Consider the following 13,158-nt stretch of genomic DNA (forward strand, 5'->3'; position numbering starts at 1 on the left):
CACCCCCCAAGGGAATCCACAGGGAGGGGAGCTGTGCTTACTTGCTGACGGGGTTCTTAATGCCCTGCCCCTCTGATCCCAGCCCCTCTCCTTCCTTCCAGCCCATCTTCATCAGCATCTGGTAGCCGATGTTCTCCACGGTCAGCTTGAACTCCTTGTACTCCGAGTAATCCGGTTCCCGCCCCTCCTGCGGACACACAGAGGGGAGGTGGTTGTTGCTGGGGAGGGGGAAAAGCAGCTCCAGGCACCCCAACCCCAAGTCAGGCTGGTTTTCTGGGGGGTTCCTTGGGATTCCAGCCCTGCAGCAGCACAGGGGAGCAGGGGGAGCTGCCGGGAGACCAGGAACGTCCAGCTCCTGCATTTTAAGCTGCTCGGCGGATGGAGTTGCAGATCCAGTTCCTATTTAAGCCTGAAGTCTCCAGGGAACATCAGGGCCCCTCGCTGGATGCAGGGGAACGGGGAGGGATGTGCCAACACCAAGCAGTTCTGGGGTTTAGGAAGAACTGGCGGGTACTGGAGCGCTTCGCATAAGCTCTTTGTGGGCTTTGTGTTTTCACTTTGCTGCAATCATCGGGATAAAAATTCCAATTTCCCTCAGCTTGGCATCAGCAGCCACTTATCCCGGACAGTATGAGGGCTGGGTCTGGAATTCCAGCAAACCCTCCAAAAAAACCCGTTGGGTCATGGAATGGTTCGGGTTGGAAGGGACCTCTTGCTGTGGGCAGGGACACCTTCCACTGGACCAGGGGTGCTCCAACCTGGCCTTGGACGCTCCCAGGGATGGGGAATCCTCTGGGAAATCCATTCCAGGGCCTCCCCACCCTCACGGGGAAGGATTTCTTCCCACTGTCCCATCTAATGTTGCCCTCTGGGGCACTTCAGGCCCTTGTCCCAGGTCCCTCTCCAGCTCTCCCAGAGCCCCTTCAGGCACTGGAAGGAGCTCTCCAAGGTCTCCCTGGAGCCTTCCCTTCTCCAACCTGGCCTTGGGAGCGCTTCCACCACCCCAGGAAGTCTCTGCTGTGTCACCTTCAGCGCCTTGAAGGTCTCCATGAACTTCTCCAGCTCGTCGGGCGGGAGGAAGTCCCCGATGAAATGTTTCCCTCTGCCCATCTGGGTCAGCTGCTCGGCCCACTCTGCCAAAGGACAAAAGGAAACAGGGATGAGAGAGCGTTCCCTGGGATTTCAGGGGGGCTGAGAAGCACAGGGACGGGCATCTGTTGTCCCCACAGGTCGCGCTCCCGCCGTGGGAGATGCCCCTCTGTGAGGCCCTGCCCCACACACCTCGTGTCTTGTCCATCTCCATGCGCCTCAGCTGGTGCTCCCAGGTGCCCAGCTCGCTGTCCACCTCCTCATCGCTGTCATAGCCGTGCTGGTGCTGCTGGATGGCCTTTTCCCACATCATCTGCATCTCCTGCATGGCCCGTTTGTGCTTCATGATCATGTCGTACATCTGCTGCATCTGAGGGGGCACCACGGCGTGCTCAGAGCCCTGCCCCAACCCCAGCTGCTCCCCCAGACCCCCCCTGGGGCAGAGCTGCTGCTCCACCTCCCCTCAGACACGAGCCCTCTGTGCTGGTTCCCCCGACAGAGCCTCCTGAGCATCCCTACCACCCTCCAGCAGCCAGTTCTGCTCCCATCCCCCCCAAATCCTGCAGGAACCCCCTCAGCTCCCCCCGCTCCGACCCCACTGCCGAGCAGCCCCGATCCAGCTGCAGCTGTGACACCACAGACCTTTATAGATTTTGGGTTTAGGCTGCTAGGGCAGCAATTGGCTGCTTCCATCCCTATTCCCCAAAGCCCTGGGCTGTTCCTGCTGACTGCAGCATCCCGTGGATCTCAGGCATCCAGCACAAATCCCAGAGATTTATTTGCTGCAAAGGTTTCTTTGCTCTTTCTCCTCCCCCCCCCCCCCCCATGAATTTTGGGAACCACTTCAGGGCTTCACCTCCTGCTGCTCCTTCAGCTGCTTCTTCTGGGCCTCGGAGAGCTCGGTCACACCCACCAGGCCCACGGGCTTCCCTTTCTCGTAGCCAAGGCCCTTGAGGTCCTGGACTGTGAAAAACACGTGTTAAAAGGCCGTTAAAAACCTGAGAGCCCAGTGAAGGCAAATCCCAGCTGGGAGGGACCCAAAGGATCATCCTGTGCCACCCCCCAACCACCTCCCACCAGACCAGGCAACCCTGGACAAGTCCAGGTTGTTTATAGGATTTTTATAAAGTGTGAAGGGGAAGTTATAAAAACACGGCTGGGGCTGCAAAAGAAAAAAAAAAACCAAAACACAAAAAACAAAGAGATTTCCAGGACAGAGACTGCCTTGCAAACTAGCTGGCAGCTCCTCCCTAAAGCACCTCTCAGATACTGAAGAGCTGGAAAGAAGCCCCAAAACGCTCTGCATTTATCAGTAAAAGGGGAAGGATTGCTTCCTAATGACTGCCAAGCCCCCGTGGGTGCGTGTGTGAGTGCAGGGCCAGCCTGCAGTTAAGTGCTGCTTCATTCATTATTCATCATCTATTAATTACCAAGCCCAATTACTGGACGATCGTTGCTCACCACACCCCATCGCGGTAATGAGGCCCCTGGGGTGGGGGGGGGGTGGGGGGTGAGGGGTTTGGAGTCCCCCTCCCTCCAAATTCCCGCTCGGGGCACTCGATCCGAGCACTCTGATCCCCCACAGATCTCCAAGTGGTCTCCTTAACTCCAGGACACCCCCCAGCTCTTTCCCTCCATCCCCTCCCCAGCTCCGGGCCCTGCACACTCACTCTCGGTTACGTAAAACACTGCAAGAGGTTTTCCAGGAGTGTGACGCTGGGAAGTGCACTGTCAGCTCCCAAGAAACGGGAGCAAACGGGAGAATAAACCTATTTCTTGCTGAGGGCCAGCCTGGTTCCTGTCTGGGGGGAGCAGGGGAGGGAGCTGGGAATGGGTTTGATGGACACGTCGGGGCTGATGGATGTGGGTGCTCCGGCATCACCTCCCGGCTCAGGGCATGGGAAAAGCTTTCCCTGAACGCTCCAAGGAAAGCTCTGCCCTTCACAGAGGTCACAGCAGCTCGTGCCTTCCCTCTGAACTGCAGGAACACCCAGCTGAGAGCTCCAGAGGCTCCCGAGGCAGCGCCTTCCCAATAACACAGCCACCTTAGAGGTGAGGCCGAGCATCCTCCTTCCCTTCCCAGGAACGAGATCCTGCTGCTCCTTCCCTTCCCTAAACCACCCCCCCCGGGCCTGTCTGACCGCTCTGGGGCTCTGCAGGCTCGATGCTCAAAGGCACTGCAGGAATTCAGCCCTGGGAGGTGCTTGAATTTTTGTGTGGCTTTGGCCCAAAGGACCAGGACGGGCAAAGTTGGGAGAAAAGGCAAAGGCTCCACCCCAAGCTCCATCTGCAGATGGAAAAGTGTTCACAAATAACACCGAGGAATTTGCACAGAAATAGGTAAGATTTCTAAGTCCACCCCCCCTGCTTTCTGGCACCAGGCAAACACAGTGCAGAAGGCAAGGAGCTGCTTCTCAGCCTCACATTCAGCAAGGTTGGGAAAAATACCTTTTTTTTTTCCCCCCCCTCCCTGGAGTGATATCGGCTTTGCCCACAGGGTTAATGGTGCAGTGTGTCTGCAGCGTTGGCAGAGCAGCACCTGAAGCTCTATCCCTCTCCCAGATGCCTGAAGAGCAGCTCCTTACAGGAGAAACCCCAGCACACGAGTGCTCTCCTCCTCCCCAGCCCGAAGATCTTTAATTCAGGCTAATCAGACCCAAGCCCGGGTTTCACGAGGTGGCAGTGACAGCCTGTAATTTGTCATTAACCCCCAGAGTTCACTAATCACACACCTCTGGCTCAGCTTTTCGGATCCATCAGCCCCTGCAGGGAGCCAGGGAAGTGTTTTGGTATCAATATAGTCAAGAGGAGTCTTGCCTCTCTCCAAAAAGGGGCCACGCTTTCTCCTCTCCACCATCCTGATCTATCACCCAGGGAGGACAGGAAAAGAATCCTCCCCCAAATCCAAAACAATTGCTGAGGATCAAGGACTAAGACACACACTTTTAGGTACCAGAGCAACTCTCCCCTTCCACAGGACCAGCAATTTGCAACTGCCTTCACCTGTCAGGTTGAGGCTGTTAATTCCAGAAGGGATTAGTCCAGCTGAACTGATAACAGAAATTAATCCTTCCCCCTGCAGAGCACTGAGGGCTGATTTGTTCTGCCTGGCAAAGTGGTTGCTTGTCCTTTTCTTCTGCCTGACACAAAACCCTGAGCAAAGGGAGCAGCAGCAGCAGCACCAGGAGCGTGTCCCTGCCCAACCAGGGGGGTCTGGAGGAGCCACGAGAGTTCCAGCACGCTGGAATGAGCACGTGGATACCCCTGCAGCCCCCCCCACTGCAGCACTGGGACTCTGCTGGGCTTGGAGAGCCCGTTTACTTGGAGGCAAAGTTACTGGAAATGCAACAATCAGGGAAGATTTTTGCCCTGCAAGGAGCAGCAACCCAAGGCCAGCGACTCCCCCACGGTGGGGGGGGGGGGAAGGAAATCCCCCCACAGAACCACCAGGAACTCCTCTCCCCCCCCCTGCTTTGGAGGTGCTGGGTAAGAGGGCAGAATCCTTCCTGGGCACCAGAGCCCACCCAGCCTAATGCCAGGATTAAAATGCCAGGCAGTAATTCCGGCCCCAGGGACTCGCTGGAGAAATGAGCCGCAAATCAGCCGAAAATTAGAGCTCTTGCCATCCCTTGTCCCACTCCATCAGTTCTGCTGCTGCTCCTCTCTGAAAAGGTCCTCCTTGCTCTTCCCATGGGCCATCAATCCTCTCAGTTTGCCTCCTGGCTTCCCTTTCTTCTCCCATCCCCTTTTCCACTCCAGGATAATTGGGCTGAGGGCTCAGAGGCGCCTTTTGAAGTGTCTGTGTTCACCTGTTGTCCCCCAGTGACTCTGGTTTCGTGCCCTCCCCAAGCACAGCTCTGCCCAGGCGCAGGGGGGAGCTCATCCCCCACCAGAGCTGCAGGGACAACATTCCAGCTCTGGGAAAGAGCATTTTGTGCTCGCAGAGGTGAAAGCAGCAGGTAAATTTAGGGCCGTTTCCCAGCCCCCACTGACCTGAGAGAGGGGAGGGAGAGTCCAGCTGCTGCACCAGCTGTGGGAGGGGCAGCTCTACCTTGTCCTCCTCCGGCCCCCACCGGCTCTTCCGCTTCTTTTTGGTGGTGCCCGGAGCGGCCGCGGGGGTGGCGGGGGTCGTCTGGTCAGGGGGGGTGGTGGAGGAGGAGGATGGTGAGGGGGAGGAGGGGGGCACAGGGAGGGCTGGGGGCACTGCCAAGGGCACGGGCAGAGGGGAGGGGACGGGCAGGGGCGAGGGAATGGGCACGGGAAGGGGCGGAGGGGCAGGAACGGGCACGGGAAGGGGCAGAGGGAGCGGGGAGGGAAGGGGCAAAGGCAGGGAGGGGAAGCACAGGGGGGAAGGGGAGGCCTCAGGGCTGGTTTTCCTTTTCAGGCTGGGCTCTCCAGGGAAAGGGGCACAGCCAGGGCTGGCCTTGGCCTTCCTGAACTCCTCCAGCTTCTGCCTGTAATACTTGTAGCCTTTGCTGTTTGGCTCATACAAAAACCTAAAAAACACCAAAAAAAAAACCCAAAAGAAACATGCGTGTAAGCCGTGGCAGCCACACACTGTGCTCAGGGCTCCCCCCTCCTGCAGCACCCAGAGCCCTCCCACAGCATTCCCAACTCTCCAGCACCGCCCCGTGTGCACCCACAGCCAGTGCAAGGGCTTTTCCACCCCCTGATCCCACACTCCCCGTGCCGTGGTTCCCTGGTTTTTGACGCCAAACAATCCAGGAGTTCTGGAAAAATATCAAACCCCCCCCCCCCATCCTTCTGCAGGAGGGCAAATCCCTCTCCCCCAAAAATTCACCTGGCTCGGAAAACCTGACTCTGCCCCTGTCACTCCCCACCCCTTTTAAACCAGGGGAAAGAAGAAAAAAAAAAAAAAAAAAAAAAGGTGGATTTTGATGTACCTGAAGGCAGGGTTCTCTCTGTTGTTCTGCAGGGCAATGGCCTCCACCTCGGGCCCCCCGGCCGCCACAAACCTGGCCAGCTTTTCCGCCGACTCCCTCGTCTCTTCGTCGTCTGGGGGCGAGACTTTAAGGGGGCCCTGAGTACCGGGCCCAACCCAACAAGCAACAGTCAAAGCCTACCTGCTCCAAGGACCCCAAGAGCAGAATAAGGGCGAAAATGGAGTTTAAACGGGCGGAAATGGCAGCACAGGAACAGTTCAGAGCACACACAGCACACGATGCCAGGGCAGGGACACAGCCCGGCCTTCCAGGGGGGGCACTCGGCCCTCCCTGCTGGGAGGGGGTGGCATTTGAACCCTGTGCCAGGCACTTTTCCATGGGGTTACACCCCTCAGGATTATCCCCAGTTAAAGATTTGGCTTTTTTTTTCCCCCCCCTCCCTATGCCAGGCATTTTTCCACAGGGTCACACCCCTCAGGATTATCCCTGGATTGCATTTTTCCCCCGTGCCAGGCACTTTTCCACAGGTTTACATTCTCAGAATTACATCTAGTTAAAAGATTTTGCATTTCTTCCCCCCCACCCCCAATGCCAGGCATTTTTCCACAGGGTTACAGCACCCAGAATTATCCCTGGTTCCCATTTTTCCCCCGTGCCAGGCACTTTTCCACAGGGTTGCACCCCTCAGGATTATCCCTGGCTCAGGATTTTCCCCCCAGAAGGGCTCAGGAGCACTGGGAAAAACCTTTGGAAAAGGGGACAACTCCACATTCCCCACAATCCCAACCTGTCCCTCCACCTGGAGGCTGTTTGAGGGGAAGGCAGAGGGAATTCCCCATGGAACCACCCCAGTCCTCCCCTGGAAGAGGTGGCTCATCCCAAAGCACAGAGAAGGCCCTGCCCACGGAGATTTCAAGGATAAATCTGGTGTTTTTAAGGAGCCAGGGAATAATTTAATGATCCATGGCAGCCCCACGTGACATTTTACTGCAGACATCACCCAATCCTGCTGTTTTCCCACCTGAAAACATTCCCTTCCTTGCGAGGATTTATGTCCCAGGGGGGGATAAAAAAATATCAAAATTTCAGGGAAGGAAACAGCAGCAGAAACAGGGATTATGGTCAAAAACCAACCAAATCACTTTCATTGAGAACAAACAGTTAAAGTATTTTGGAGAAATGCAAGGAAAGTCTCTCCCAAAAGCCCTTTGGAGTATGGGACATCTTGCTGTGGGGCTTGGGAAACGACCATTTTTTGGGCCCAAAAATTGGCTCCTTGTGCAGTTCATCTTCCCCGGCTCCCAGCGGGAATTACCTTTGTGGGAAGAGGCTGCCTGAGAAGTTTGGTTCTCTTTCCTTATCTCTGCCACTTTCTTTCTGTAGTAAAGGAATTCTCTGCTGTTCTTATCGTGCAAAAACCTGGATGGAGGGGAAAAAAAAAAAAAAAGCCAAAAAAACCCCCATGGATCAGCAATTCATAAATTCAAAAAACCAGCTCAGATCCCGAAGGAAGGACAGAAAAATTACTCAGAACACCCTCAAAACGTGGATTTAGCATTTGCAAACACGCAGAGCTCTGATCCAAGGACCTGCACCCAGATTTGTGTCACTTGAAGGGACATAAAGAACAATCTGTTCCTGATACGGGAGGGAACCCTCTGCCCACCAGTCCTGGGATCACATCCAGCATTCCCACGGGCTGGAGGTGGCACAGGAGCTCTGCTCCCTCCTCAGCACCACCCTGGGGGCACTTTCTGCCTCAGCCACTGAACAGTTACTCCTGACAGAGCTTAAATCCACCAAGGAATCCTGGAACGGTTTGGGATGGATGGATCACCCACTGCAGGGGGACTCCCTCCCAGTGTCATTCCCACCCGTCACAAGGCTTAAAACCCGCTGGAAATAACATCCCAGAATGGTTTGGGTGGGAAAGGATCTGAAGGATCATCCAATTCCAATGGGCAGGGACACCTTCCACCACTCCAGGCTGCTCCAACCTGGCCTTGGGTACTTCCAGGGAGGGGGAATCCGCCCTCCATCCTGGCTTGACACAAAAATTGGACACAAATCCTTGGATTGGAGCTCACAAACGCTCAACCCACCTCTGAAGTGCCTCCCCACCTCCCTGGGAACACACAACCCACCCCAACCCCGCCGTTTCCCCGCTGGGAGGAGGCGAGGCCGGGGCTGGGGGCCGCCCCCTCCCGGACTTACGAAAAAGCCGGATTATCCTTGTAGTCCTCCATAGCGACCTTCTCTAACTCTGGGCCCCCTTCAGCCACGAACCTGGCCAGCTTTTCCACCACCTCCCGGGTCTCCGCATCCTCTGGGGGTAAAACTTTAAGCAGGCTGTCAGTACTGGGGGTCAACTCACACACCAGGGCCCCGCGGCCGCCGCCCCCGCGGGGGGCAGGGAGCGGGGGGCACGGCGCATCCGGGCGGGCACAGGCGCGGAAATCACGGCTCCCAGCCGACCGGCGGGCTCTCTGACTCCCTTAGGAGTTAACAGGCTGGGTGGCTCCTACAAGGAAAAGCCCCAGATGTGGATCCCCAGGCCGGTCCGGGTCGGAAGGGACCCCCAAAAAGCTGGTCTGTCCCCCGCGCCCTGCCGCGGGCAGGGACGCCCTTCCACCGGCCCGGGGTCGCTCCAGCCTGGCCTTGGGCGCTCCCAGGGGGTGGGGAATCCACGGCTCCATCCCAGTCTGGAGCTCCAGCTCAGCAGGGCTGAACCCAAACCGCCTCTGGTCGCAGCATAATTGTTCTCCTGACCGTTCGTATTCCATACAAAACGCACCAGGGAGGACCAGGAGTTTGGGTCGGTGGGCGGAACCACCACGTTACTCACTGGAGATTCCAGATTCCAGTTCCCAAGACATTCCCTGTCCCCAGCTCGTGGACACAGACTGTGTGGCTGGAGCAGCAGCTCTTCCTGCTGGCACTGCCCATGTCCTGCTCCAAAAAACTCGATTTTGGCTTCTGTGCCAAAGGGAAAAGCCCAGGAACTCCGACAGGGATGATGTTCAGTGGGAACTTAACACAGGCCTTTGTCCAGGCCAGGAGATTTTTTTTGGGGAAGGGCAGAGTCACCCATGGGATCAGCCCCACAAACCCTAAATTCAGGCTCCACAGCCCCACTCTGCACCCCACAGCCACTTCAAGCACTCAGGACCCCGAGGTGAGATTTTTTTTTCACCAAAACTCAGTAAAAGAGGCAGGGATTTGGGTTCCACCTGGTCCCAGCTCCCTGCAGGACACGCCATTCATGTTTATTAACACCCTACAGTTCCCCAACTGATGACTTCTCATTTTTTTCACCACCTAAAACCACTTAAAATCCTGTTTCAAGCACGAAAATCAGGATTTTCTGGAGAACTCAGCACTCGGCCCAAGGCACTCAAAAGGCCAAACTCAGAATTCTTATGACTAACAAACCACCCCAGGCCCACTAAGGGCAGGTCATTTTTATTCTCTGCACCTTATTTTCACAGGTTATGGGCTGGTCAAGCACCTGGGTTGATAAATTAGAGAAAACAGATCTTCCTAAGCCTGGTCTAAGTCTGGAGAGTGATACTGAGCTCAGGCTGGGTCAGTAATGCCTAAAATATCAGTATGGGGTTGGGAGAGACCTTAAAGATCCTCCAGTTCCACCCCCTGCCCCGGGTAGGATTATAAACCAGGGGACAAACAGCAAACAGAATAAAAGCAGAATATTAAGCTGTAATTAACATATATAAAAATAGGGTTGCTGTTGAGAATTGTGTCTGTTATGTAGGTAATGATACAGAGAGATAAATTTCCCCTAAATCAGGAACATCATCAATCAGACCTTGGTGTCTCTGCTGAAGTTTCTGCTCCAGCCACTGCTCATAATCCTGTCCCTGCATGATCCCCTATCCCAGGATTGGTGCTCCTGCATCCCAGATGGAACTTAGGTCCCTTCATTGGACCCTTAACCCGGAATAGGTGATCCTGCATCCCAAATAGAGCACAGGGAGTCACTGACCTCTGATTTCCAACCACTGCTCATAACCCTGTCCCTACGTAATCCCCTACCCCAGGATCGGTGCTCCTGCATCCCAAACTGATGGAGCACAGATCCCTACACTGAACCCCTACCCCAGGATTGGTGCTCCTGCATCCCAAATGGAACACAGGTCCCTGCACTGATCCCTTATCCCGGGACAGGTGCTCCTGCATCCCAAATGGAACACAGGTCCCTACACTGATCCCTTATCCCGGGACAGGTGCTCCTGCATCCCAAATGGAACACAGGTCCCTACACTGATCCCTTATCCCGGGACAGGTGCTCCTGCATCCCAAATGGAACACAGGTCCCTACACTGATCCCCTACCTCGGGACTGGTCCTCCTGCATCCCAAACTGCTGGAGCACAGGGAACCACAGACCTTTGATCTCCAGCCACTGCCCATAATCCTGTCCCTATATGATCTCCTATCCCAGGATCGCTGCTCCTGCATCCCAAACCTCTGGAGCACAGGGAATCACTGACCTTTGATCTCCAGCCACTGCTCGTAGTCCTCGTCGTCGTCCTCGTCGGGGCCCTGGAAGACGCTGGGGCGGGGCAGGGGCAGGGCAGGGCCGGGCCGGGGCTGGGGGAGGCTCCGTGCCTGGTGCAGCATCCGGCTCAGCAGCTGCCGCTTCCCGGGGAGCCGCTTCCCGCTGTTCCCGCTGCTCCCGCTGCTCGGGGCCGGAGCGGAGCTGGGGGGGGGCTCTGCAGGGGGGGGTGGAGCAGAGGGAGAATTCCCGGGATCAGGGTTTTGGATCGGCGGAGAAATTACCGAGGGGGAAAGCGGAGTAAAAGCTGCACAGGTTTTGTGTTTAGTTAAGTTAATGAGTTAAATTTGTTAGTGGAAATATTTAGCCAGGGAAATTCGGAGGGAAATTTCTTCGAGTCAAAATTTTTGGAGAGGAATTGGACTCCAAGGAACTGGAAAGGAACTGGAGAGGAACTGGACAAGAATTGGACTCCAAGGAGCTGGACAGGAATTGGACTCCAAGGAATTGGACTCCAACGAGCTGGACAAGAATTGGACTCCAAGGAGCTGGAACTCCAAGGAGCTGGAACTCCAAGGACATTAACAAATTTTAAGGAATTTTTAAATAAACGTCATTAATTTGAAAACACTGATATTGAAGCAACTTAATTTGTTATTATTAATTTAATTTTAATTGAATTTAAAACACAAGTAAAAAAAAAAACCAAACAAACAAAACACTGATGATTTTTCACAAAGAGAGATTCGAGCCAGAGGAGAACTGCTTGACTTCACAGCACGAGGAGGGGGAGGGAGGAATGGAAAGAAAGAGGGAAAAAACTTCCCTGGGGCATCCCAAATCCAGCCTTTAACCTGGATTTTCAGGGATAATCCCCACCTCAGAACTTCCTAGCAGGGGTTCAGGCAGGAGCAGGGACTGCTCCAGAGCTCGGGATGGACCTACCAGCACTCGACTTTTCCTTCTGGAGCTTGAGGAACTGCTGCAGGAAACTCCCATCGTTCACGAACTTGTTGGACACGGAGGCGTCGCTTTCAGATCCGTCATCGCTGGGTGGGGAGAGAAAAAGATGCAGGGATTTGGGGGCAGAAAAGGGGATAAAACCCCAGGAATTAGGAATAAAAGGGGGAGATGGAGCTCAGGAGGCTCCAGATCGTAAATACATCCATATGTAACTTCTATCACAAATATGTCATAATTATATCAATATATTAATACGTCATATCCATAATTCATATGGTAAGTATATCCATATGTAATTCCTATCATGGATATAACACAATATATCAATACATTGATAAATCATATATATAGTCCTATAATACATCAACATTATTTCTATCACAAATATATTAATCTTAATATATCACATATATAATTTCTATGCTAAACATATCATAAATATATTAATACATTAATCACACATAATTAATGTAATTAATATATCAACATGTAAGTTACTAACATAAATACCTAAATATGTTAATAATTCTTATATAGAACATGATGTCTATAAATGATTATATATAAATTATAAACTATATATAAATATATAATTTCTAAGAAATATTTCTACTAAAGCCCGAAACCCCCAATTCCCCCGTGGATCACCCCAATCCCACCCCTGGCTCAGCCCCTCACTCCAGCATTCCCATAGAGCTCCCACAGGGTGCAGAGCTCCTCCTCTCCCTCCCTCCCCACCCCACTTCCCAAAACTCCCCCTGTTTGGAGCCCTGGAATATCGGAGTGTCCACGTACTCTCCGAGCAGCGGGAGCTGGGGGATGCTCAGGGAGTTCTGCCTCGCCTGCTGCTCCAGCCGGGCCTCGATCTCCCGCTTCTTCTGGGCGATGAGCTCCTCCTGCTGCAGGATGTTCACGCTCGTCTTGGCCGCCTTGGACTGGGACGCGCCGAACCACCGGCTGGCCTTGCCTGCGGGAAACAGAGGGAATTGTTTGGGATCGTCCTGGGAGCACCGGCTCGGTTTTCCCTCGGGGGAAAAGGGAGCAGAACACTAACGGGGGAGGAGGAGGGGTCATCCCAAACCGCCGCCTCGCCTTCCCTGCAGGGAAAGCAGAGGGCAATATTAACGGAGGGCAATATTAACGGAATATTAACCAGCGCCTCGCCTTCCCAACGGGAAACCAACGGAGCTGGGGAGCAAGGGGGGGGGGGGCGGGTGGAGAGCGAAGCCACGGCACCCCACGGGCACACAGCCACCCGTGGGGCACAGGCAGCCAAGCGCGGCTCCCGGAGCGCCGGGAGGGAGGCGGGAGGGAAGGGAGGGAGAGGAAGGAAGGAGCGGCCGGGCCGGGCCGGGCCGTACCTGGAGCATCCCGGTGGTTGTCCATTTTGGAGTCCCCTTCCCAGCGTGCCCCGCGCGCCGGGAGCGCCGCGCCCGAGGGGGGCCGCGCGGCCGCAAAGGCTGCTGGGAGTTGTAGTCCCGCGGGGGGGAAGGGCGCTGCGCTGAGGGAGTTATTTAATTAAGTTTGGCTGTTAATTGGCTAATTAATCGCCCGCGGAGCTGTGCGGCCGGCACGAGGCGTTTCGGGGGAAACTTAGGAAAATTTGGGGAATTTTACGTTTGGCTAAATCAGCGTTGAGGCGCCACAGTGAAAGCGTGGGAGAGAAACGTTGTATGTGTCACATTTT

At 54.8% G+C, this 13,158-nt stretch overlaps 1 protein-coding gene across 1 annotated transcript; it reads right to left on the reverse strand.

The window, feature by feature from the left end:
- Positions 1 to 14: 14 nt before the first annotated feature.
- SUGP1 (SURP and G-patch domain containing 1) lies at positions 15 to 12,895 on the reverse strand. The gene is made up of 12 exons (XM_027908704.1): positions 12,833 to 12,895; positions 12,267 to 12,438; positions 11,454 to 11,557; positions 10,504 to 10,725; positions 8,208 to 8,331; positions 7,309 to 7,412; positions 5,994 to 6,117; positions 5,083 to 5,585; positions 1,946 to 2,052; positions 1,282 to 1,459; positions 1,027 to 1,133; positions 15 to 187 (listed from the first exon to the last, which is right to left on the reverse strand). The coding sequence occupies exons 1-12, from the start codon at positions 12,855 to 12,857 to the stop codon at positions 38 to 40; spliced, it is 1,920 nt and encodes a 639-aa protein (XP_027764505.1). The 5' UTR covers positions 12,858 to 12,895; the 3' UTR covers positions 15 to 37.
- Positions 12,896 to 13,158: the final 263 nt, after the last annotated feature.

The sequence above is a fragment of the Empidonax traillii genome, unplaced genomic scaffold (assembly GCF_003031625.1).
Source record: "Empidonax traillii isolate 1590-97213 ecotype Southwest subspecies unplaced genomic scaffold, ASM303162v1 scaffold1803:size59727, whole genome shotgun sequence".
Classification (NCBI taxonomy): domain Eukaryota; kingdom Metazoa; phylum Chordata; class Aves; order Passeriformes; family Tyrannidae; genus Empidonax; species Empidonax traillii.